This window comes from Fusarium flagelliforme (assembly GCF_020744385.1).
Source record: "Fusarium flagelliforme strain FIESC 12 MPI-CAGE-AA-0113 chromosome Unknown B0J16scaffold_10, whole genome shotgun sequence".
Taxonomy (NCBI): domain Eukaryota; kingdom Fungi; phylum Ascomycota; class Sordariomycetes; order Hypocreales; family Nectriaceae; genus Fusarium; species Fusarium flagelliforme.
In genome coordinates, this window is record NW_025763512.1 from 1 (window position 1) to 24258 (window position 24258).

At 50.3% G+C, this 24258-nt stretch overlaps 9 protein-coding genes across 9 annotated transcripts; 4 read left to right on the plus strand and 5 right to left on the minus strand.

Annotated features, from left to right (window-relative positions):
• Positions 1 to 734: 734 nt before the first annotated feature.
• On the minus strand, positions 735 to 1806 carry B0J16DRAFT_393329 (uncharacterized protein; the record flags this gene model as incomplete). Its single annotated transcript, XM_046132053.1, has 3 exons — positions 1549 to 1806; positions 989 to 1492; positions 735 to 807 (listed from the first exon to the last, which is right to left on the minus strand). Exons 1-3 carry the CDS (start codon positions 1749 to 1751, stop codon positions 735 to 737), a joined length of 780 nt encoding a protein of 259 aa, XP_045977245.1. The 5' UTR covers positions 1752 to 1806.
• Positions 1807 to 2675: 869 nt separating this feature from the next.
• Positions 2676 to 3978, plus strand: B0J16DRAFT_277123 (kinase domain-containing protein; the record flags this gene model as incomplete). The annotated part of the gene is made up of 2 exons (XM_046123793.1): positions 2676 to 3228; positions 3308 to 3978. 2 exons carry the CDS (start codon positions 2676 to 2678, stop codon positions 3976 to 3978), a joined length of 1224 nt encoding a protein of 407 aa, XP_045977246.1.
• Positions 3979 to 7209: 3231 nt separating this feature from the next.
• Positions 7210 to 8248, plus strand: B0J16DRAFT_294870 (uncharacterized protein). The gene is made up of 2 exons (XM_046124400.1): positions 7210 to 7315; positions 7413 to 8248. Exon 2 carries the CDS (start codon positions 7421 to 7423, stop codon positions 8075 to 8077), a length of 657 nt encoding a protein of 218 aa, XP_045977247.1. The 5' UTR covers positions 7210 to 7315; positions 7413 to 7420; the 3' UTR covers positions 8078 to 8248.
• A 227-nt stretch (positions 8249 to 8475) lies between these two features.
• Positions 8476 to 11928, minus strand: B0J16DRAFT_390128 (uncharacterized protein; the record flags this gene model as incomplete). Its single annotated transcript, XM_046131848.1, has 2 exons — positions 8476 to 11711; positions 11766 to 11928. 2 exons carry the CDS (start codon positions 11926 to 11928, stop codon positions 8476 to 8478), a joined length of 3399 nt encoding a protein of 1132 aa, XP_045977248.1.
• On the minus strand, positions 11718 to 12682 carry B0J16DRAFT_48852 (uncharacterized protein). The gene has a single exon (XM_046133931.1). It carries the CDS (start codon positions 12474 to 12476, stop codon positions 11934 to 11936), a length of 543 nt encoding a protein of 180 aa, XP_045977249.1. The 5' UTR covers positions 12477 to 12682; the 3' UTR covers positions 11718 to 11933.
• Positions 12683 to 13040: 358 nt separating this feature from the next.
• B0J16DRAFT_312559 (uncharacterized protein) lies at positions 13041 to 14963 on the plus strand (the record flags this gene model as incomplete). The annotated part of the gene is made up of 2 exons (XM_046125056.1): positions 13041 to 13589; positions 13743 to 14963. The coding sequence occupies 2 exons, from the start codon at positions 13041 to 13043 to the stop codon at positions 14961 to 14963; spliced, it is 1770 nt and encodes a 589-aa protein (XP_045977250.1).
• Positions 14964 to 15605: 642 nt separating this feature from the next.
• Positions 15606 to 17222, minus strand: B0J16DRAFT_245989 (uncharacterized protein; the record flags this gene model as incomplete). Its single annotated transcript, XM_046123076.1, has 4 exons — positions 15606 to 15747; positions 15949 to 16600; positions 16754 to 16934; positions 16971 to 17222. Coding segments are annotated over 4 exons (1227 nt in total), but the record flags the coding sequence as incomplete, so codon positions are not given.
• On the plus strand, positions 17172 to 17774 carry B0J16DRAFT_351682 (uncharacterized protein). Its single transcript, XM_046129216.1, has one exon. It carries the CDS (start codon positions 17258 to 17260, stop codon positions 17549 to 17551), a length of 294 nt encoding a protein of 97 aa, XP_045977252.1. The 5' UTR covers positions 17172 to 17257; the 3' UTR covers positions 17552 to 17774.
• Positions 17775 to 18105: 331 nt separating this feature from the next.
• Positions 18106 to 23816, minus strand: B0J16DRAFT_376728 (uncharacterized protein; the record flags this gene model as incomplete). The annotated part of the gene is made up of 4 exons (XM_046130785.1): positions 18106 to 19441; positions 19537 to 23183; positions 23376 to 23407; positions 23624 to 23816. The coding sequence occupies 4 exons, from the start codon at positions 23814 to 23816 to the stop codon at positions 18106 to 18108; spliced, it is 5208 nt and encodes a 1735-aa protein (XP_045977253.1).
• Positions 23817 to 24258: the final 442 nt, after the last annotated feature.

Sequence of the window (24258 nt, forward strand, 5' to 3'; positions counted from 1 at the left end):
CCCTACCCAATACAACTCTAACCACTCTTTTAACCCTCAACTACCTTACCCTTCCCTACCCTTCCCTACCCTCCTCTTTCTCTTACTCCTTTACCTCTTCACTTAACCCTTACTTTACTTTTCCTTCCTCTTTTTACTACTTTTTAAAACACCTACTAACTCAACTCCTCTTTAACTACCTTACTACCACCCTAACACAAACTCCTTAACCTCCTCCTTCCTTCCTCAAACCCTTAACCCACCCCTACCACCCCTACCACCACCACCACCACCACCACCACTCACAACCCCAACAGCGCTTAACCCCGTCAGCGTTTACCCTTAATCCCAACAGTCTTACGCAACCCTTGACCGCAACACCGTTTACCTTCTCTTTCCTCTTCCACTTCTTCCTGCTTCGCACAGCTTTCACGTCAGCGGTTAGTCTGCCTAACCTTCTCAGCGCTAGCGCGCTGCACCGGCGGACTGCAAACAGGCTATAGGGTAACCTACTATTAGCTCGGCAGTATATTCGTCGTTTTGCTTGTTAAATACGTTAATTCTATCTACTATGACTCAATGATAAGGACCAACATATACCCATCTTTGAAACAAACCCTGTCTCCTTCCATATATCTTCTAATAATACGACAGTAATAGTTTGTCATCCTGGTAGCAATAGTTATTCGTAGGCTGTATTTGTTATTACTACTGAGAGTATTGGTATGTCGTTGAAAGTGGAGAAATTGCCTGCCTCAGATTACGGGATACCGCGCTAGTTTTATGCCCTCCTGATAGTCGCCCAGCCATATCGCAAGGTCTGTCCAACTATCATAATAGTAGGTAATGGAATAGATAGCATGGAGGTTTATCTATCTTTTCTTCTTACTATGGTAGTCCAGAATTACCTCTTTCTTAGCATTAATCGACAAGGCGCTTATACTCCATATATCCTATGTGTATTTTCCTCAATACTCTTCTCACACTATCTCTTCTCTCTACTACTTACGTTCTAACTCTTTGACTCTTCCCGGCTCTCTTACTACTGCCACTGTCCTGTCCCAGGATGATACCACTTCTGGTATTGCTATACCAAACCCATTCGGACTGCTCTTGCTGCTGCTGCTGCTGCTGCTGGCCAGACCACGATACTCCACTGCCGTATCCCGCTGCCCCGTATGTCGATGCTCCACCCCCGTATCCCGCCATCTGGGATGTTGATCCACCACCTCCATATCCAACCGTCCCAGATGTTGATCCTCCCACCGTAGGGTAGGTACCACTAGACAGACTAGTATCTAGAACCGTTCGCTTACCTCTTTTAACCATAACGCTCTCCCCCTTCACCGAAACATTATCATAACCTCCAGGGCCTCTTCCTACCCCCTCAAGGTAGATGTGCACTTTCTTTCGACCACCACTCTGCCTGCCCTGGATCTGTGCACTGATGTGATTCTTATTAGCTTCTGTCACCCCAGTCGCACTGTTGGTAGTTGTCTCGTGTGGTGCGGCTCTATAATTGTCAACTGTTAGTTTCTCCTTTCTAGATTCTGCTCTAAGGGCCCATACGTGATTAAAGCATCTGCATTTCCTAGTCGATATGCAAGGAGGTATACAAAGTTCTCCGATAGAGCTTTCAGCGTGTGCAGCGGCGCTGCAGCAGACACTGCCTTACTCTGCAATCTAGACATGGCTTGACCTTCCCACCGCACACGGATACTATTAATATCGCCTTTATAGCTATCTGCTGGAAGACAGTATGGGTATGACATGATATGTTTCCTGGGCGTTAGGATTGATATGCTTTTGATATAATGGGGCTATATCTGGTCCTGGAATAGTAATAAATAAGGAAAAGATGGAAGAAAGATAGGTCAATAGATAAGATAGGGAAGAAAGTAAAGATGGCTGGTGTAAAGAATATGAAACCTTAGTATTGGCCCGTTCTAGTAGGAAAGAATTTATAGCTTTGATATCGAGCCTTTGTCTGATATAAATAGTTGTATGAGGCCGTGGAACTGCTTGAGCAACTGCTTCAGTGACAGTTTAATTCTGGCCTTCCTCCTGTTATATATTGTATAGGACTCGACTACGTCGAGAGAGCATTGTTTGATGCCTGAGGCGCGATCATGGGAGAAAGCCCTGCCTGCAACCCAACGATTACACCCGGGATCACTAAGGAGGTGCGCTGTGTATCCCTGCCGCGGCGCTTAGGTTGGCGTTACGCCCACAAGACTCTCGTAGGAATCGCTGGCTGGATTGGATGGCAGATAATTATAGCACATTACGAACGGAGTTGAGGACCTTCACAGAGCGGCATGTAAAACACGGCGGGGTGGCTCTTACCGCTGAGGGGTTGAATAGTAGATAGCAGGCTACGGAATAGGCTAACCTCCAAAGCCAACCATCCTAGAATCCATAAGGTTTATTTATGGTACCTGGGTTAGAGCCAACAGTCTTTGTGTATTTATAGAAGTGTCTAGTTGTTGTTCCTTGTTGTGGTGGGGTATGTATGGATATATATCATTGGCTGAACCCAGAAGTGGGGTTCCGGTAATATTAGCCCCCGCTCTGCTCAATCTGCTAGCTAAGAGCTTTTTCAATCACGGACCACTATCTATATGTATATATATATACACATACAGGCTTTTATCCCCGAATTTCAACCTAAAGGCTTTATAACTACTCTTGATATGATGAGTGAACCAGAGGCAGGAGCAGGACCCAAAACGGCAACAACGCCCTCTGAGAGGATTGGGGCTCCTGATCAGGGTGACTTTGTAGACTCAGAGGATGAGTACGAGTTCGACGAAGTGGCAGAAGACCCGGAGCTGTATGCCCAAGGTTTATATTATCCTACATATATTGGAGAAATTCTTGCCAACAGGTATCGCATAGACCACAAGCTAGGTCATGGTGGCTTCTCTGTTGTCTGGATGGCTTATGATATGCTTAGCAAGAGGGATGTTGCCCTCAAGGTTATGGTATATGGAGACGCTGGAGAGCATGAGTACCATGTTCAACGCGAGGTCGCCAACGCTGTGTCGGATACTTCTCGTCTTCTGCTATGCCAGGACGCCTTTATTCTTTCGGGCCCGCATGGCCATCATCGAGTACTTGTCCTCCCGTTGCAGGGCCCAAACCTCAGAGACCATATCCGAGAGAAACCAATCGTTGCCCGGATGTTGGCTGCGAAACAATTGTTACACGGCCTGCGGGCGCTGCATGAAGGTGGAATTGTACATCGTGGTAGGTCGCCTCGGGGCAGGCTTTCCGTTAGATCTAGCAGATCCCAGAGCTCCTTGTATAGCTAACATTCTGTGTATAGATCTGAACAGTGCCAATGTCATGTTTGGACTTTGCCCACTCAGTAGTCAAGACACCACCACCAAGTATCAATATATTGGACGTCCTCGGAAGATGATGCTGCCATATGTGCCATGGAAGCCATGCGAGTTGGTTATGCCGATGGCTCCGCAGAAGGAACTGATAACGGATGACGTTTACCTCGGAGATTTCGGCATGGCGATTCGAGCCGGTACACCGGTAGTACAGAAAGTGCAGTCACCTGCTAAATACTGTGCCCCAGAGCGAGTACATGGCATGAATCCAAGTTTCGTATCTGATATGTGGAGCTATATGTGCCTATTTGCCGAGTTATATGGGAAATACCCTCTCTTCTCGGGCTCAGCCAATTCTACAGTCATCTCATTCATTGTAGATACCCTTGGTCCACTTCCGGTACAATGGAAAGGCTTATATGATGCGGGTGGCTTATGTGATCCTGAGTGGTACAGCCAGCATCGGAAGCCGAGTTCCCACCTTGGCCTCGAAAACAAGATAACATTACTTCGACCTGATATTGCTACGACCGAACAGCGACTTGTGCTGGATATCTTGCGATGGGGATTTTCATACCTACCGGAGCACCGCCCGACCGCAGCGCAGCTTCTGGATAGTGTCTTATTTAAGGACCTAATGGCTATCTATGGACTATGATGCTTTATAGGCTGGAGTTAACTGTTATGTGTATACAGTATGGCCACTGGTACTATTGTATGTAGCTACTGGGGCAATATCATGATCGTATAACTCTTTATCACACAATAGACCACTCGAGTAGTCTGGTAACAGCAGGGTCCGGGGGTAGCCATATACCCAAATTGGATATTCGCTTGAAGTTTGCTTAATAAGATTGGAAAAACCGGTTTCTCATGGGCGATTCTACCTTGTCTACTTTGGACCGTTGGTCGTCATCCAGATGTTGGTTGTTAGCTCTGCAATCCCCGGTACGAACCCTTGGTAGCTTAGATCCTCCCAAACTTTCGACAAGGGCTCAGCTAATAAACGTTGCTTCCTCAGCCTCGACCCACTACACATCTGAACTAACAAACCTTTAGCAACTGCCTACATCCTCCTATCGGCCTAGTCAAGACACACAGTTCAGGGCACATATAAGTATAGAACCAACAACCAAAACTCGGAGGTTACTTAACTGGGTAATTGATAGCTGGTTAGCAAAAGGACCGTTATTGTTTCAAATCAATCCGTTAGGGCCAACAAAGGCCTGCCGATTAATACACTGCCGTGCTTCTATGGGTGGGACGTGTCATGACCCTTCCTGTAGCCCTGGTAAGGCGTTTCCAGCGATGGCTCATGAACTCTGCCTGCTACTGACCGCTGATGCCAAAGATTAAGCCAATAAGGATGGCGTTGTTAGAGCCTAGATCCACCACAAATCTGAACCAACAGGCCTTCGGCAACCGCCTACCTACTTCTATCAGCATAGCCAAGATATACAGTTCACTGTAAAGTATGTTTAGGACCAACAAATATACCTCGGGGATTACTTACTCTGGCAATAAATAGCAGCAGATTGGCAAAAAGACCGACAGCGTTGTTTCAGTTCAGTCCCTTAAAACCAACAGACGGCTGATAACCAATAAAACGCCCCGTTTCTAGCGTTAGGATTTCCAACTCCTGGCCCCGGCAAGGCATATCAAGCAGCTTACCAACGCAGCGGTCCATCCTCTCTCTTACAGTAAGCCTCGGCCTACCAGGCCGCATTGCTGCAGAGTTAGGTGGATGGCATCCTGTAAGACTGTTCATCCATATCCTGCACCAGCACAATTGGACAGGGCCATATAACCGCCTTGGGTAACCTGCGAGAAGGGGTTAGACTATGAGCATCTGACGTAGAATCAGGAGATGTTGCCGCCATCAATTCGTAAGGGTTGGACATTTCAGGTACATCGAGCTTGAAGAAAGAAAGATTGAGAATGAGCCAGAAGCTGGAGGACAGCGGCTACAAGACTAGACGCCTTAATTGTCTCTACAATCGCAATTGGCCGGTGTTAACACACGTAGATAAACGCTTGCACCGCTGGCTTTGCTAATATAGAGAAAAACAAGATAAGGCGGCGATACACTTGCGCGGCTGTATGTGGCTTTGATAATACTAAGCGCTTTTTAGCTAGAAGATGCATACTCCGTGACATCTGGTAACGTGGATGATGGATTGAGCTAATCTTTGGTGACTAGACTGCCCAGTCCAGCAAGAATGGGGATCATCACTCTCTTGTCAACCTTAAGATCTATCTATCTGTTACTTACCCTCGGCCTCTGGCAAAAAAGACATCCTTATCCTTTGGCTATCATCTGCTTATCTTACTGCACTATACCCTTCCGCCCTGAAACTTTGCTATATGACTAATATATGTACCATCCTTTCTTGCTCTGATGCGTATGTTTCCTCCCTATAATGGTATAGAGGATCTACTGTCATTGCGGTTCAAGTCTTCCTTATCTTCTTTACAGTATTGGTTGTTATTTAGCTGTTGGTTACTAGCTCTATGATCCCTGCTACTGACCGTTGGTGCTAAAGGTTAAGCCAATAAGGATAGTATTGGTGGTACCTAGATCTACCACGCATCTAAACCAACAAACCTTTGGCAACCGCCTGCCTACCTCTTTTAGCCTAGCTAAGGCATACAGTTCAACGTAAAGTATGTCTAGGACCAACAACCAAACTTTGGGATTACTTGCTTAGTCGATGAATAGCAGTAGATTGGCAAAGCGGCTAATAAAGTTGTTTTAGCGTAGTTAGTTAGAGCCAACAGACGGCTGATGACCAATAAAGCACCCCATTTCCAAGGAAAAGGATTTCCAATTAATATACTCCTGGCACCCTGGCAGGGCATATCGAGCAGCTTACCAACACAGCGGTCCATCCTCTCTTTTACAGTAAGCCTCGCGCCTACCAGGCCGCATTGCTGCAGAGTCAGGTGGATGGCATCCTATCAGACTGTTCTTCTGTATTACGGCCTGAATGCATTAAACGGACCAACATCGTCACGTAGCCGCCCATATTACAGACAGGAAAGAGACTTAGGTCGCAGTGATAAGGTGCGTCCAACGTACAATAGATGGCGCGGCATAGTTAGCTCTTTGCGGCTGGCGTTACGCCGCAAGGGCCGGATGTTTCAAGCAGGCAGGGCTTAAATAAGTATAGAGTATACGCGGGAAACTGCAGGAGCTGGAGGCTGTTGGATAGCGGCTGTAAGGCTGAAAGCGTCGGTAGTCCCCATGCTGTGACTGGCTGGGACCGGGATGGATGGATGAATGAAAGCATAGACTTCTGACTGAACCAGCGTAGAGAATTTGAGGGCCAGGCGGCAATATACTTGCGCGGTTACTCATAACTGCGATAATGCTAAGCGCTTTCAACAACCTACACTCTGTTGTCTCTAGTAGCATGGATAATGCATTAAGTCAACCTACGCTGTTGGATCAGACTTAGGTCTAGGACGTGAAGTTTGTTTAAAGAGCCCTAATAGCAACAGAGACAGTACTTATGTATTGACTTAAATATTTACCTTCTTACCACCTTCTCTCTGCCAATAAACAATGCGCCCTTTTTCCTTAGTTATTATTTATTTATTGTACTGCACTATATACTTTAACTACACTACACACCTTAACTACACTACGTACTTTAGCCCTATTACTCTGCTATCTATATATTACTTATACAGTCTACTTTTGCTCAAATGCGTACGTTCTATAAGTATATTCGGATGGAAGATGTACTAACAGTGTGGTTTTAGAGCTCTGGATTATAGAACTACTTGTTATCTCCATCTTCCCTGTGGCAGGCCTGGTGTTTTACAGTAAGCATCCCGCTTATCTGGTGCTTGCCGTCAAGGCTGTTGCGTAAACTAACGGAAACCAGCACTGTCCCTGACAGGATGTGTATCAGATAGCCCTGGACTTCCCAGTATATACCTCGTGGCTATAAATAGCTTGAGTACGGTGGAACTTCGTGTTGGTTATTTCGGTAAGGTCTGCCTCTGTATATGTGCAAATGCCATTTAGATCGATAAAATGGATTCTCGGCCGTTGTAAGTAATGAGTCAATGGCTAACTTCGTATAGGAGTATGTATGTCTGGACACAACAGCCACTTTTGCGTTGGCACCCCTTATTCGGCATCGCCCCAGTCGCTCAGCGCCGCACTCACCTCTCAGCTGGGCCGGGAGGACAAGGGCCCTATGGTTCCCAGCTTACCTATCCTCGAAACTGCTCTGCAGCTGCAGCGGAACATCTTCTTCTGCCTGCAAGCCTTTGCTGGGGTGCTCTTTATGGTTAGCATCCTATTTTTCGTCACTCGGGTCTGTATACAGATGAGCAAGGGGAGTAGCCGGAGCTGGCGCTTTATTAATCAACGTTGGTCTGAGAAGATCCTCGTAGCGTCGGTCGCTATCTCCGTCATCAGTGCGGCGTCTACCACGCAGACGGGAAATGCGCTCCAGTTCGCCACCAAGAAGCCGGGCGCCACGTCGTTGGACATCAAAGTTGGCTATACGCTACAGGTACTTGAGTGGCTTGCTTTTGTATTCTCTACAACTTTTTACATTGTTATAGTGAAGCGAGTTGCTAGGAGGACAAATGAAGGGCTACCTGGTGGCGAAAAGCTTACAAGCTTTCCCATGCAACCACCGTCGCTACCCGGAGGATTGCAGCCTCCTCCTCCATCGCTACCCCGAGGACTGCAGCCTCCTCCTCCTCCTCCACCACCACCACCCCCTCCTCCTCGATAGTTATACTACCTTATTATATAGCCACTATCTTTGCAACATATACACATATATACCGGAATGATTAAGCAGTATATCTCAGGATATAATTTAATGTAGAGAGCCTATACAAAATGTGTATTTCGATTGATGAACCTAGTGAAATGATGTAGTTAATACTCTTTAATTTATTATGTAGGAAGATATAAAATAAAACAAGACGTTATAACTCTGCTCGGTATAATTGTATCTACCTAGCCTCCTACCCTATCATACCATTAAAATATATGACCTGAATGTACGGGCCTACTTTCATATCCAGTCGCGCCAAGCTAGTGGTGATATGCAACACGGCATCTACCATCCTGCTACTTTTAACCTTCGTATAGGTAGCCCTAGCTCCTATCCAACACCCATCTCTCTCACAGGTCATATTCAGATAGAGGTAAATGTAGATATCTACGGATCTGCTTAATAGAATAGATAATATTAGATAGGTATGCGCTCTGTTGTGGATGGGTATCCGGATCCTGGTTTAGCACGATGGCTGCAACGGTGTCTGTCAGCTTGGCATCATCAGGAATGGTTATGCATGGCTTGATGATATGTGTGCAGAGAACTGTGCGGCTGCCGTTCTTGGCAGTCACGGACATTACGCCGTTGATCTTGTCGGGGTTGGGGAAACAGAGTACCTGCTGGCAGAAGCAGTAGTACAACACGCAGAGGAACCTTTGTGCCGTGATGAACGGACTACGGCTGAGCTGCTCGAACGCCTTGATGGCCCTCTTAGCCTCCACGCGGAAATGCTGGCTCTCGAGATGTCCACGGCTAATGTCACTATCGGCGAGAGTCCATGCCCAGGCAAAATAAGTCGAAACGTGCTTGATGAAGAAGCGGTGGTTCCCTGGAGGATTGCAGTCTCTGCCCTGCACGGCTCTTGACTCAGCACGCACGCCAGCCAGGGTAAACTCAAACACGTCCATGTCTGGTACTCTTTTCCTTCTGCCCTTCGCCGGGAAAAGAGCCAGGTATGCCGATTCCTTATAGCTGCGAATCAGAAGCTGTGAGAGGATTCCGAGCACCTCCTCGGCCTGCTCGCGCGTGCGGATGTCCTTGCTGACGGCGAGGCTGATCACCTGGTCGATAAGGTGTCTGGACTGCCGCAGCGATGCCTCTTCTAGCCAGTGTGCCTTGATGACGAGCTGTGGCACCTGCAACAGGTCCGTGGCCCAGTCGTGGAGCCGGAGTTCATGCCAGTCCACTACGTCTTTCGGGAAGAAGGCAAACCCCCGCTGCTCTCTAGAGCGGGCCATATCGAGACCGATCTTGCTCCTGGCACCGACTACAAGGGGCGCAGACAATATCCTGGCTAGCGCGTGCGGCTGATGGTTGACGAAATGCCGGAGAGCGAGCGTCACGATGGCATAGAGCGATGCCGCTGACTGCGGCGTAGATGGGTCTCGCGCCCAGTACGACATGATGTAGTCCATGAGCCGCAGATGCTTGTCGATGTTCTGTCGCACGAACGCGTTAAAGTCTCCAGCCGCGAGCACGTAGAAGGCATTCCGGTCCGGTGTCACGGCAACGGCGCCTGGCCCGTCGGATAGCCGGTTTGCTCGTTTGATCAGACGCCACCAAGCCTCCTCCGCCGGCCGCAACTGAGCCGCGAGTGTTGTCGTGATGCGCAGCTCAACCCGCCAGCCGTACCCCCGTGACGGGTCCTCGAGGTTGCTAGCCATGCGCTGTATTGACTGCGATAGTGCCCGTTCTGCGTCCTGGCGGCTAGCCTTGATGTTACCCTTTCGGGCCACTGCTGCCCAGGCCTCATCGCTGTGCGCAAGGTTGAAGATGTTGGGGTGTGAGAAGGCCCAGATGGCGGCCACGTTGAAGTTCCCCTCCTCTACGGTGTAGGATTGTATATACGAGACGCCGTGCTTAAAGATAGGACTAGTTCTCCTGGGCTCTGAAGTGATGGAGATGGAGTCTCGCAGCATGTGTACTGGGTACTCCGTCGTGACGGCGCGAGGGATGCGGGGAGGCTTCCAACCCTCTCCTGCAGTCTGCTCCTCCTCGCTTCCCCTTTCGCGTGGAGCTCGCCTGTCGTCTTCGTCAGGGTCATGTTCACCCTCCCCTTCCTCATCTTCCTGGCTACTACTGGCCTCATTATCCCAGTCATTATCAGCCTCGCCCTCCACCCGCAGGGCAGTCCTTCCGAGCAGAGCCTCCTCAGACTGTCCGTAGAGAAAACGCAAGGTGTTGTACTGGCAGCACCGCCGAGCCAGAACGGTATGCCCACTTCTCGTTGGCAGGAGCTCGGACGCAACATCGACAAGCTGGGTTTGCCTCCACGGCGTCGGTTCTGTTCTGTCGTCTTCGTAAGGAGGGTTGCCACTGCCAGTGTTGGCTGTCGGCTCCTGTTCGAGGCTAACGACGCCACAACGGGCGCGGAAGTTTCCCAGCACCCCCGCGATGCTGCTGCCGGAGGATTGATGCCACAGCTTGGTGTCCTTATAGCTGCAGAGGAAGATGGCATCGCCAAACTGCCACAGCCTACTTGCGTCTTCCGTCTCCCGTACGCTCCCGTCGGCTGCTATGTCGCGCTCTGCACGATTAAGTGCCTCCTGCATGACGCTCCACAGCCTGGGTAGGTTCTCTTCGCTATACGGTACCTCAAAAGCCGCCCCGCGTACAGCCGCCGAGCCCGACGACTCCATGGCTATGCGCGATGCTGCCCGGACGGAGTCATAGCTTCCAGGCAGGTGGTGCACAAATTGTGGTCCAATCTTCTCGATACTCGGCCTGATGAAGCCGTCGAAGAAAAGTCGATTCTGCTCCTCTCGCAGAGGCACTGGGCCCTTCTTCCGGCATTTCTCGTCGTAGAGTCGCGGGAAGAACATATAGACCGTTCGTGGCCTTTGGTGCGCAAGCACGGTGTGCGGGATCTGGTAGATAGGGACCTGTTTGATCTTCTCTCCCACCCGTATGGGCACGCGGACGTGAATAGACTTGGAGAGAAGGAGGCTCGGCTGGGCTGTGATACATATGTTCAGCGGCCCTCTCAGACTGCGCGGGTCTTTGGTGACATGTAGGAAGCTGTCGATGTCGTGAACAGCGGGCGCCAGCTTCCGCTGCGGCACGTCGTCTCGGTGGAGGCATACCTCGGCATCTGACCAGTCTTTGTCCTCGTGCCAGCCCGCGAATTGGGCCTCGAGCCGGCTAGCTGGCGGCAGCTGGTCGCGACGGAGACCCGTGACTGAAGCATCAAGGGGTCGGACGGTGCGGTCTAGGCCGAACTGTCGTGACTGTTCCTCTCGCTCAGCGAAGGACAACCCGCTGACTCTTGCGCTAGACCCAGCCCACGTCTCGCGCAGGTGCAGATGGCGGCGGCAAGTTGCGAGGTGTGTTGCGTCCTGGTCCCTGTGTTGATCCGCCGGGCATGATACCAGGCCGGCGGTAAGGATGTAAACGATACGCCGAGCCAGTTTCTCCCCTTCGTCCAAGCTTTCCTCTTCAACCCAATTATAGATTTCCTGACGGGTGGGCAGTTCCGCAGCAACGGGATCGGCTCGTTCTTCGTCATGCTCTTCGTTTTGGGGATTTTCGCTTTGGGTAATAGCATCTTCGCGTAGGTTACTATTTGCCCTATTTATTATGCCGTCTAGGGCGGATTGTTAGCGGACCGGGTGTGTTATATAGAGATTGAATGTTTAACCTGGGTAAGGCCCATTACTATATGGAGGTGTTGAGCGTATATGCCACGACCCGTCGTCCTCTTCGGCCGGATCCATCTGCATATCGGAGCCGTATACTAGCGACTGGTCATTCAGTAACACGTTGTCGTCCGGTACAGCTGCGACTGTCGTGTTATCATCCATCGAGTCTATACAATCGATTTCGTATAAGTGTTACAGTAACATGTTGAGGGCTGCATCTGGAAAAACGCACCTGGTATGTATTCTTCTCCACCGTAGTGTCGTCTAACTAGAGGTCTAGATGAGAGCGGCTTGTTAAAATCTCTACCTCGTCGCAATGTGACATTCCCTGATGGCTCTTCGGTCGGCAGTGATATATCTGAGCTCAGAGATAATGATGATGATAATGGCTCGGGGAAGGTAGTGTTTATTGCGACATGGTTTGTGCCACTGCCATTGCCCGATCTGCTGGCAAACGTGCTGTTGCTAGTAGCAGAGGAAAAATCCGAACGAAGCGTGCCAGAGCTAACCGCTCTTGTCGGCGTTCTTCTTTCCGATGCTGTAGGTAAAGGTGAACTTGACTGCAGGTATCGCAGGATAGTTTCCTGAGGGTTAGCTGGATGGACGCCGGATGAAGACGAGCGAGAAGAAAAAAAGCCTCCTCCCCTGCGACCCTTGGACTTAGACTGTATTCTTGACGCGTCTTTGGTTTTCTGCCGCCCTGGAGCCATGACAACGATTGTAGTACGACTATTTGATGGGCGATAATAGGCGTTGATCTTGTCTGAGGATATTGCCTGGGCTTTGTTATGTTATGTTATGGTATGTTATGGAGGTACTACATGCTAAGTCTAGGGTAGTTAATCATGGGATAAACTTACTTCATAACAGTTGCTTCGGATATCCCCTTAAATTTCCACATATCTTTAGCACGAAGTTTATTATTAAATTAAATGTAACTTGAATGATTTTCGTTTACATCTTTCATATCCAGCATACTATCACATGTGTGATAAGGGGTTCGTTCCGGTACACCCATGCCCCAGCCAGTAAAGTTAAAAACAAGAAAACCAATCAAAGTCCATTGAACAACAGCTATAGCGCGATATACCCCGGCAGCTTTGGGAGATGATTACGAATACATTCATCGCTTCATTTTAAATCCCTTTGCCCCCTCGTCTACAACGTTATGAAGAAGGAGGCTATGGAAAGAAGTGATAATTACCAAAAGGCAGACCAGCAATATGTCACCAACGGGCAGAAAAAGGTCGAAGGTCCCGGCCTCCGCTGTCACAATGCAGTTCACTAAGCGTGTCCGCTTGCCCAACCATGCCGGCAACTCCTCCAGCACGTCCAGACCACAACCCGGGAGGCTCGGATCGCACACGCGTCACGCTCTAGACGACCGCGGTACCGCAGCTCTCAGACGTGACAGGGGTTCAACTTTATTCGTTGCCGATGATCCCGACGTGTCAGTGGCCAGTCCAAACCAGTCTCTCCGGCGGAAGACACTCAGCTCTGGACAGGATCCTGACGCCGACACGCATAGCAGTCTGCCATCCAGCTTCCTTCCGGATTCTACCTCCCTCGCCATCTCAAGTACAGAAACTGCTGGCTTGTTGACGCAGCATACATTACCGTCGTCCGAGGCGCCGGATGAGCAACATCCCATCGATCTGCCCAAGACCCTCTCCAGATACGAGAGGAAACTCAAGAAGTTTGTCAGCCAGTGGCACGCGTCCCTTGTTGAGAAGGGCATACCGGAGCATCTAGCCTACGAGCTCGCCAAGCACTGTGTTCAGGCCAACGATGGAGAAAACGATTCGGAGACAGACAGCCACCATGTGAGTCGTGTGAAGAAGCCACTCTTTCCTCCCTTACCAGGTGCGCTCTTGGGAGGCACCCAAGTTTTTCCGAATGCGCCGAACACTTATCAAGACGACATCGAAGACGGCGGCATCACTTCACGGCCATCTACCAATCTAGTTCCTACACAGGCCTCTCAACCCAATGATGAAACCGTCGTGGTACGACTAGGCGCCGATGCGCGAACACCGAAGCAGGGACTCGGCGGGGATGACAAGCCAACCACCCTGGTGGAGGCCCTCCAGGCTAAGAGCAGACTGAAGAACCATTCTGAGGAAGGACACGAGGCTTTTGATACCCTAGCCGTTGCCCGGAGGCTTCAAGAAAGGGACTTTGGCGGCAGACTATCCTCGCAAGAGATCTGCGTCATAGGTATCACCGTCCTATATGAGGTATTCGGTAGTAGAGGCCAGAAACGGCTCGCTGATGCACTGACACATCTTTATGGCCGCCATCCACGACGCCATCTCGCCGAGATCGACCGGAATGCGGGCAGGGTGGCAGACGAGATCCGCAAGGATGGTCCGGCGACACTATCCAGCTTCACCCTACGTTGGGCTCAGGCCGTTCAGCACGACAGCCCCAACATGTTGACGATCGACGACATTCGACTGATCGACATGAAGGTATCCCTCGTCCGTGAATGGGATCGTTGGTCGAGCCCAGCCGCAACAGGCTCAGATGGAGACATCGACGACTATCTCTCCAAGAACGGAATAGACGCCAACGCGGGGCTGGCACTTTCAACGAGAATAAGCAGGTATCTCAGCAGGAAGCTCGGTCTTCCTGAAGGCACCCTGGCCAAGAAGATCTATGCCTGGCGGCCACTGACAGTGATGGCAGACGTCTTTGGCGCTGGCATTTATGTCTTTGTCTCCAGGAGCCTATTTACGTGCTATAATAAGATTCGTTCAACCGATGGCACTAAGAAAGAGGATAAGTTCCGTGCCATGGCGCTGGCTGTTGCAGACGAGCTCCCCGACCTTTTGGAGATCTGCGAGGCATCGTACACGCATGTCGTTCTGCCCGTCCTGAAGCCCCTTGTCCAGGGCAATGATATACAAGATCTTTCCAGGGACGTGAGAGTCCCTGGCGTTCAGATGGCTACAGGCGGTGACCTACATAGCTTGCGAAAAATGCCCATTCCAGAACTCCTTGGTGTTCGTATACATCCACGAGGGTTTGTAGAGGAATTGGGTAGTGTGACAGAAGGCGATACTAATGCTAAGAGGACATTGGTTCGCCGACATTCTACTCTCCACGGACATCATAAAAACGGGAAAGATAGTCATAGTGATTGTGATAATGATGATGGAAGTGGAAGTGGAGAAGAAGATGAGAGTTATGATTAACAGGAACCAAGAAGTCAAGTGGAGATGAGTCTGATATTTGACAGGACTGGGACTCGATCACATATGTGATAGGGACTGGGGTTTGTATTACATATGAGTTTAGATGGATGTAATAGTGGAGCCCGGGTCACATATGCGATAGTGGGGCATGGATCACACATGTGATAATGGGACTCAATCTCACCTGTAATAGACAAACCCAACCCTAACAGCCCAGTATAATTCCGGGCTCTCTCTGCGGTCCTCTTCACTACCGCCTCTCCCTTCTTCTCCTCCTCCTCCTCCTCCTCCTCCTCCTCCTCCTCCTCCTCCTCCTCCTCCTCCTCCTCCTCCTCCTCCTCCTCCTCCTCCTCCTCCTCCTCCGCCGCCGCCGCCGCCACCATCATTATTGCCGTCGTTATTGTTATCGTTATGGGTACTGATACCCTGGTTCTGCCTCTCTAATGCCGCCCGTCTTGCCTCCCTCTCCTCCACAATACTGTCTTCTGCCTTGCGCACCACTTCGTCCGGCCATACGAACGGGCTGCGGATAACGGCGTCCTTGACGATGCCCTGTACCTGCTGCCAAAATGGCAAAACCAACCATAAATACCACAACAACAACTCGCCCACGGCACGGGGGAAATACCGGTGAATCACCTTGGCCTGGCCCGTCAATCGAAATCCCTTGTGATATAACGTGACCATGCACATCATGCCGTTGTGCGCCAATATATTCCTGACCCCTCCGTTTATTGTGTTCTGGTGCCGGACGCCTGTTATCTCGGTGACTCGCCCTGGCTGGCTCATCATATACATCAACATGAACATGCGCTCCATGAACCCGTTGAACGTTTGACCGTATGACTGCACCGCCCGGGCCTGGAATGGCTTTCCGTCCCTCCTCTCGTTGTCGATCCACACCTTGCGTCGTGCCTTGCCCTGCCCTTGTGGCTGGGTATCGGTAATTTGGTTCATCACCCAATCCTGACCCCTCTTCACCCACTCGCGGTTCCGGTCGTCGGTCAAAAATGAATATCCTATCCGGTCCTCGCTATGGTCATCTTCCACCTTGGACCACGGGATCCGCGGCAACTGGTCCACATCATCGACCATCGTTAACGTGGCCAAATGCTCCCTCGCCTCCCTCGTCAATGCGTGCAGCATCTCGGTCAATGCGGCCATCCGGAACCGTGTCTTTCTGTACTTGATATGGTCACCATCCCAATCTACGGTCCCGCCTGCTGGCGTATTAAACCGAATAAACATGCCGTACGTACGCGCCCCGTAAATCCAATCCATCGGCGTCGGTTCGGCGTATGTCTCCTTGGATGTCACCGTCATGAACCTCTGCACCTTGTCACGCACGATGCGGAACATGCTGGGCGCCTCTTCCTCCGCCTCTTCTTCATCCAAACCCTTCTCCTGCTGCAACCGGGCCACCTCGCCCTTCCTCTCCTGAAATGATTGGTATACGACCATGGCCCGGGCCACCTTGATCACGGCCGAATACATGGGCGTATAATCCATCACATCCATCCAACCTCCGTCTTTCCTAATCCCCAATACGGCCAACCCACTGATGATGGCGCTGCGATACTCACCTGCCGTTAACCTATGGTCTAGTAATGCGATGACCAACTGCAACGTCAACTTATCTACCTCATCCTTATCTAACGGGTTGGCCTCGGGATCGTCGATGTGGTCCTTGATCGTAAGCTCTAATGCGTCTATCCGGTCGCCCTGCTGCTTTGTTAATCTGAAACCGGGCCTCTTGCCGTCGGGCATTCCCTCTGCGCGGTAAATATAACATATTAACTTGGACCATACCCCTGTGTACCGGGCCCACGTATCTTCTTCAACCCGATTATCGAACGGCCGCCGCGGCTTCTTGTCGACTTCTTTACGTTGCACTTCGAATAACGCCTGGGTGCCAACCGTGTTGGGCGTGGCTGTCATCCGTGCCTGCAACATGACCCGCATGATGCTATCCTGCATCAACTGTAAAACGTGCTCATCCTCGCCAACTGGGTCCATCAACTGTCTCATGGCTTCCGGATCCAGTCCTTGTAAATGGTTGGCCCATCCTACACGCTCCAACCACGCATTGGCATCGGTCTTTGCGTCGGCGGCTTTGATACACTCTTTATCCTCTCGTTCGAACTGCTCTTGCTTTTGCTTCATGGCATGTACCGCCCGCTCCATCATGGCAGCTTCGTCGGGTGTCTGGGTGGCCGCCGCCCCAAACCCAACCTCGAACCAACCACTACCCGGTCCGTTGTTAAACAACCGCTGGCTTTGGACACCGGTACGCCATGGCACCTCAATTGGGTCTATGGGTTTGTGCATTATCCTCCTTCCTCTTCCTCGCGGGTTGCGCCATCCATGTTCCTTGCGATAATGTTCCTGCATGCCCCGCGGGGTGCCGACCACAAACAAGCACCCTTCCTCGTCACACCCCAACTTATCGGCGACGGGCGGATGGATATGCGGGATCGGGTCAATCGTCGGCGGTGGCTTCTGCCACGTCAATAACCCTCTCTGGTCTCCAATCATGCCGGGCACATCCTTCACCTGTTGTGCTATATCTCTTCTGGTGGCTGCTTTGATACCCTTGTGGTGTTTTTTTAAATGCGGCTCAACCTCCTTGGTGACATATGCATAACGGCATATTGTACAAATTACAAATGGAAACTCAGCTAATTTAATAAATGGTAACATCTTAGCTGGGTTTCTTTTGGTTTCTTATAATATGAATAAATGGTTATTTTTCTAGCTATTTACTTTTATATTCTATACTCTAATTGAACTTGCTTTTTTCGTTGCTATGATACGAAACCTTAAACCTTGCCTGCCTCTTTGCTGTCTTCAATCCCGGGTCTGTCATGATGACTAACAGTTCTGCTGGACGTGATGACTAACCTGACCCGCTGAATCCTGGTCTCTGTGAACTTCAATCGATCAATTGATTCAAACTTCGAGTCAGTCGCAATGCCGCAAAAATGGTTTTCGAAGGCTGGCAAGCCAGATATAAGCTTGCCTCAATGTAATAGATCGATGCATCTACTTGTAATGCATTTTATCGACAAAAGCCTATGGGTGACCTGAATCCGTTTGGGTTAAATGGATTCAGGTCATTGTTTCATTAGCGTCTTTTTCTTAATTATGAGCTTTCAAATGGATCTGCTAGCGAATCTGCCATGCAGCTAGGATAGACGGCTCGGTCAAGTGCCTCTAACTCGGGGTTATCTAAATCGGCCTCCTCTTCGCTCCTCTTGACGATATCGGCCACAATATCGAGCTGCTGGATCATATCGCCAAGATGTCCCCACTGCTCATCCGTGAACCGGACCCCGTGCTCCTTCTGTGCCCCGGCCTGTCCTAGCGGAAAGATACGGGCACAATAGCATAGAAAGCGCTCCCAGTAGCCGCTGTACCGCTGCATCGACTCTGCCTGCTGCTTGCGCCCGAACGGTTTCGTACTCGGCTTCGTCGAGTCGATGCTGCCGAGCCACTTCAGCGTCTCATCCGGCACTCTATCCAGACGCTCTAGCCCTCGCGCCAGCTCTCGGCGGAAGCTTTCGGCCAGTACGCGCAGCCTCGCATTCGCGTCTCGGTCCTCCTGCCTCCACAGCCTCTGCTCGCTCGACCTGGGTACGGGAGATAGACCGGCTTGATAGAGCTTGAGCTTATCTTTGCCTTGCAGATGCGACGCCCACTTCATGAACTGCACCCATCGGGACTCCTGATCAACGCCGCCCGGTGCCTCCACCTTCCTCCTGCGCTCGGCGGCCGCCACTCCAAGTTCCTTCTCACAACTTCTCACGAGCTTTAGTAGCCCGGCGTCGACTCCGCGAGCGCCGGAGCCCTCTGTCGAGTTGCTGCTCCTGCTGCTCCTGCTGCTTCCACGGCGGCCACGGCGGGTTCGGGCCACCTCGACGATCCAGTACCTTGCGTGGGGAGCCCTCCGTAGCGACTGGAGCATAACCGGCTCCCAATTGCGTCGCTGCCTACTGCTCTTATATCCTTTCTCAGTCTCTTCCTTCTCTTCCTCCTCCTCCTCCTCTTCTTCCCCGTACCCTTCCTCCTCGTGATGCCTGGCTAATATCTGATGCCTATCACGGTTCGATCGATCACGGGTCAGATGCCGGCAGCTCTTGCAGCTGAAGCCCGCATACGTCTCCAGCCCGGCGATCGGGGGGCTTCCGTCGGCCGGCAGCAGTGCCTCGTCACTCTCATCCGTCGGGTCCCGGAGCGTTTGGGCTTGCGAGCCTGACGGTGTGAAAGAGCCGGCGAATGCAATAACCTCTTGCAGCTGTGCCCCGACGGTCCTGTGACGGTTACGATAGTGATGCTTGACCTGATCCACGCCGGGCTTGATAGCGGCCGGGCAGAGGAGGCAGAGGAGGACATTGAGCTCTTCGCATAGCCGGATGACCTGCTGCTGCCTTCTTTCCCCTGCCTCGGTGTTGTCATAATAATCGTGAAGATCGCTATTGCTATTAATATGTAATGCTATTAACTGCTTGATTAAACGCTTGAGATTGATTCCCTGACTGCTTGCTTAACTGGTTTATATTGATCTACCACATACTATTCTACGATCCAATACCGAATGCCATTACACTTTACAAATCTCTGGAGAAATACCTGCCTCCACCCTCTTTCGCCAGCTTTCCTATCTTCTAGTTTACATTGGCGACCATGATGTCTCATATTTGACTTATCGATAGATAAAAACTCACAGTAATCACAGCTATACCCGCCTAGCTTTAGAAGTTGTGGGATGGCCTTACTGCCATGTGCAGGAAGTGGTACCGTAATTGGATCTTGAAGTCCTTGCTTATCGCAAAAGGATAGCACCGTCTCGAGCTTATCCCCTGTGAACTTATGTATATTTCGAAAGTGTCTTTCAATGCCTCTGCCAGGCCGAACAGCATATCGACATAAAAGGCAAATCAAAACCCGAGGCCTATCGAGCACATAGAGAACATTATCTATAGATATAGACTGTCTGTCTCTGGCATGTATGGCTGGGGGCAGGACCTGACTATTTGTTATAGGTGATACCTGATTTTGCCTATCTTGCCGTTCTTCTATTAGCAGAGACTGTAGGTTCTGCCCACTTGAGGTTATTAATGGGCCGCTGTCTTGTCTTTTTGCCAAATGGACTTTATCTATTGTAAGGGGATGGTTTGCGATGACCTCTGTGATGGCTCGTTTCCTATTGGCTAGAAGTGGCTCTAGAGCAATAGGTGACTTTTTAGGTGTCATATGCAGGGTTTTGCTTGGCTGGCGTAGGAATTCATGCCAACGCACTGAAGCCCACTCATAGCATCGAAGGAGTGATGGCTGAAGTCTAGATGGGTACGCTCCATCAAGTCCATATATGATCCCACGCTGGAGTGGCCGATGCCCACTTTGCCAAGCGAATATGGCATTGATATCAGCATCACCACTGCAGTCATCGTACCTATTGAATGGGGTATACACCTCGCGAACATGTTTCTCGGTCACTGCTATAGCTAGCTGACGGTATATCCGCACATTAATGCTCTGTCGCCATAGTTCTGAAGTCGCCTTTGTAATAATGTCTGTTAGGCGAGAGGTAGGCCAAGGTCTCCCGTTATTATGGAAGAGTAAGCGTGTCTGTAAGCACTGCTGGGTGCTCCTGTCGGCACCGAGCTGCTCACAATATAGCAGATCAGCCACACGTCGAATATAGACCAGATACTTAAACAGGACGTGACCCAGTCTGACCGGAAGGAATCGGACCACATAGAATTCGCGGTTTGTCAGTCGCTTTGCTTTGTGATGGCGAATCACATATACCATATAGCCGCCCCATACGTATATCCCACAGCTTGCATTTAGACCATTCTCAAACTCAAGGCTAAGAAGCTCTCTGATTCGTGGTGTCTGCCCACATGCAGTATAAAGACCGCCTGCAAGCTGTTCTTCCATCTTGCTAACCAGTTTCAAGTATGCTATAATAGCATGCCACCTCCAAATGCCGTTATGAGCCAGTCCGGTCCTGCCTGCGGTATAAGCATAGACTAGTAATTCTAAGTACGCTGACTCAAGACTATTGTCGGGGTGATTGATGAAGCTGTGACCACTCTTTGAACTAGAGATATCGTCTTTGACTCTCGATAAGTCAATATCGGGCTGGATCCCAAACATTAGTCGATCGCATAATACTTCTGCCTGGGTGATAAAGTAATCTGGGAGTTTGCGGAAGTCGTTCATTGTTATTTGAATAGCCATATGTGAGATAGTCTCACTATCGTTGCTCCAGTGGAAAAGCACAGAAGGCGGTTCGTTGCGGGCGACATTGCGTCCGAAATCGCGTAGGCTTATTAGCTCGGCCAAGGGGTATTGTGAGCCTAGAACCATATACTTGGCTCGGATTTTATCGAGATTATCGAAAGCATCTGTCTCCTGCCGCTGGGGAATGCCGATGAATTGATATCTATGTAAAGGCAATGCTTGCTCAAGGAATAATATTCGCTGGATGTAAATCATCGCCGATAGTTTTGTGCAGTACTGGCGGGCGAGTTGGAACCTCTGACAGTCTGCTGAGAATCCAAGGATACCGCTAAAGTATATGAGTAGAGTAGAGCTTGGTTGCCCATTGAGAAAAGGTTCAGTGCTGAGCTTGATACAAAGCTGGAACAAGACTTCGAGGAACTCTCCCAATATAGATATAGCAGAGCCCCCTGATAACCCCGGGAAGAGATCCTCAGGGGTTCTAGCCACATTCTCCCCGATATCGTCATAGTATCCGGAATCATCGCAGTCGCTCTCGGCGTCTTCATCGTCCTCATCGTCCTCAAGCTCCCAGGCTTCAATATTCTCGTCGTCTATCTCGTCGTCTTCGGCATCCCCTTCCCCATCTGATCTGGTCAAGGTCCGTGCCTGAAGAGGAATGTCAACGGATTGGCTGTCCATAAGGTCATAGCGTATTCCTACCAGGGGAGACCCCTGTTTTTCCTCAACCGGCCAAGTTCCCTTCGATACGTCAAGATGGTTCCAAGCTGTATGCTCCCAAATGCGATCCAGCTGTGTGGAGATCTCGGGCTTTATTGTCATATCCATCACTTCTCGTCGACAGTCACCCGCCATTCGGTATATCCGCAAGACAAAAGCCAAGAATTGCTTCTGAGTCCTTCGGTATTTAATCTCGCTACTCCTCTCTGCCACAAGATTAAAAGCGATCTCCCGACGGCTCTTAAGCCTCGAGCTAAGCAGCCAGCAAAGAAGGTTATGACTAGTACAGCGGACCGTATCTTCACAACGGTCTATCACCAAGTCAAGCGCTCTCATGATGCATGAGATCTTCTGCTCGTCCTCTCGTGGGCTTACGAAGCTTGGAGTGCCTTCCGAGTTGCCCTCCCCTAAGATGTAGTCTGCGGCAAGTGACTGGCGATTCGGTAGTCTGATTAATGCTCGCAGGATATCTCGTCGGGCGCCTCGGTAGATAGAAGGCCATTGTGTTCTGTCAAGCCACAAGCTTGTGCCGGCAAATGTATCGGTTACCTTGTCTTTTGTACTTGTTCGAGGTTGGCCTAAGGCTTCTCGATACTGGGCTTCTCGATCTATGACTTGCTGTAGATGGGCGGACGCATCAGGTGTAAGAGCTTGGGGCGTCTCTTGCGGCTTCTTAGGACTCGGCCTCGCTCTTAATTTGTCTGCCCGTCCATTTGCCTGTATGTTGACCTGGAACCATTTGCTACCTTCTCGAGAAGGAAAGAATCGTTGACATGCGACACCTTCTGTCCACGGCAGAGGATCCGCCGGCGGATATCCTGTCGATGGCCTTCCCTTACCTCTTGGATTGATCCAGTCATGAATCTGAGCACAATGCCTCTGCATCACTTGAACCTGGCGGACACAAAAACTGCATCGTCGGCATTTGAGCACGTCGGAGCTGGGTGGGGCGAGACAAGGGAAGGGCTCGGTTGATGGTGGTGGATATTGTAATTGCGATAGCTCCACCCGTCTCCGTAGCACATCGGGTATCCTTTTGATGTCATCGACCAGCCTGCGCCGGGTCCCTGGCTCTACCCTAGGATGGGTTTTGGCAAGATGAGTGGCGGCTTCGTTAGCCAAGCATGCATATTGGCATGCCTGACAGACGAGGATCCGATATTGGGAAAGAAGCATAAATGGATAGATAGGGTTAGAAGGGCCAAGGTCTGCTATCGTGTTATCTGCCATAGTGGCCTTGGTGATTTGCTGCTAAGAATAAGGATAGATGATGATAATGGCTAGCTAGCTGGTATATTTGGTGTGACTGATTGATAGATATCGATAGATCAGAGTGCGGATGTGACGATGACGCGCTGCTATTCCAAAGTGTGGTCTTGCCGGAACGTGTAGTCACGCACCAATCAGAAATTCAAGTCAACCCCCTGTCAGGGTGGAGCTTACCCCAACGCTAGTCCTTTTTTCGAAAATCAATTCTACCCCCGGTCAAAAATCAATTCTACCCCCTGTAAAGTGGGGTCAATTAAATCAATTGTACAACAATTGATTTTGGACTGTAGGACTAGGTGGCCGATTCTGGATGAATCGCCTCTTAATAGTTCCTAGGGATACAACCGAGACTTGTGCCAACCATTGGGAATCCTAGTATACTACCTGTACCGGACTCCTACTGCCCATGTGGCTTCACTTACCATACTTGTAATTGGTCTGCATATGCTCATCCTCAAGCATAGCAATAGCGATATCGAGGGTGTTTCCACCTGCGTTCAAAATGGCTTGCTTGCGGGCGCCCAGGCCAGGAATGTTGTAACGGCCACGATCCCCCGGAGCTGCGACGGCAATAGCGGCGAGAGAGAGGGCGGTAAGAACACAGTTGAGATGCATAGCGAATTGATAATCTAAGCCGATAGTGCGAAATAAATGAACTTGAATGTTGTGTAGAGATGATAGACGCTTTATACTAAAAGATGTGTGTATGGTAGTGAAAGATTTTGATGATAGCAAATGATACCTTATATAGAAAGCAGGCACATTGCTTAATTAAAAATAAATAATAGGAGAGATGACAAGGATATACGTATGGCTTCTGCGCATTAGTTGCCACGGGCAGACATCTTCCGAACTCGAGATAGTTAAACTCTGTTGGCAATCCCCTCGACCTCGTAAAGGCCCGATATAACTAGCAAGGATAACTCTGTGAACAACCGTCAGGAGGCTTTAGCGACCAGCCTCATCTACCTGGGGTATGCTTATGTCCTGGGATCTCAACGGGGTGAGAGCAATTGCTTCTAAAAGTTCAACGGAGTCTGTGGCAACGGAAGCCAGT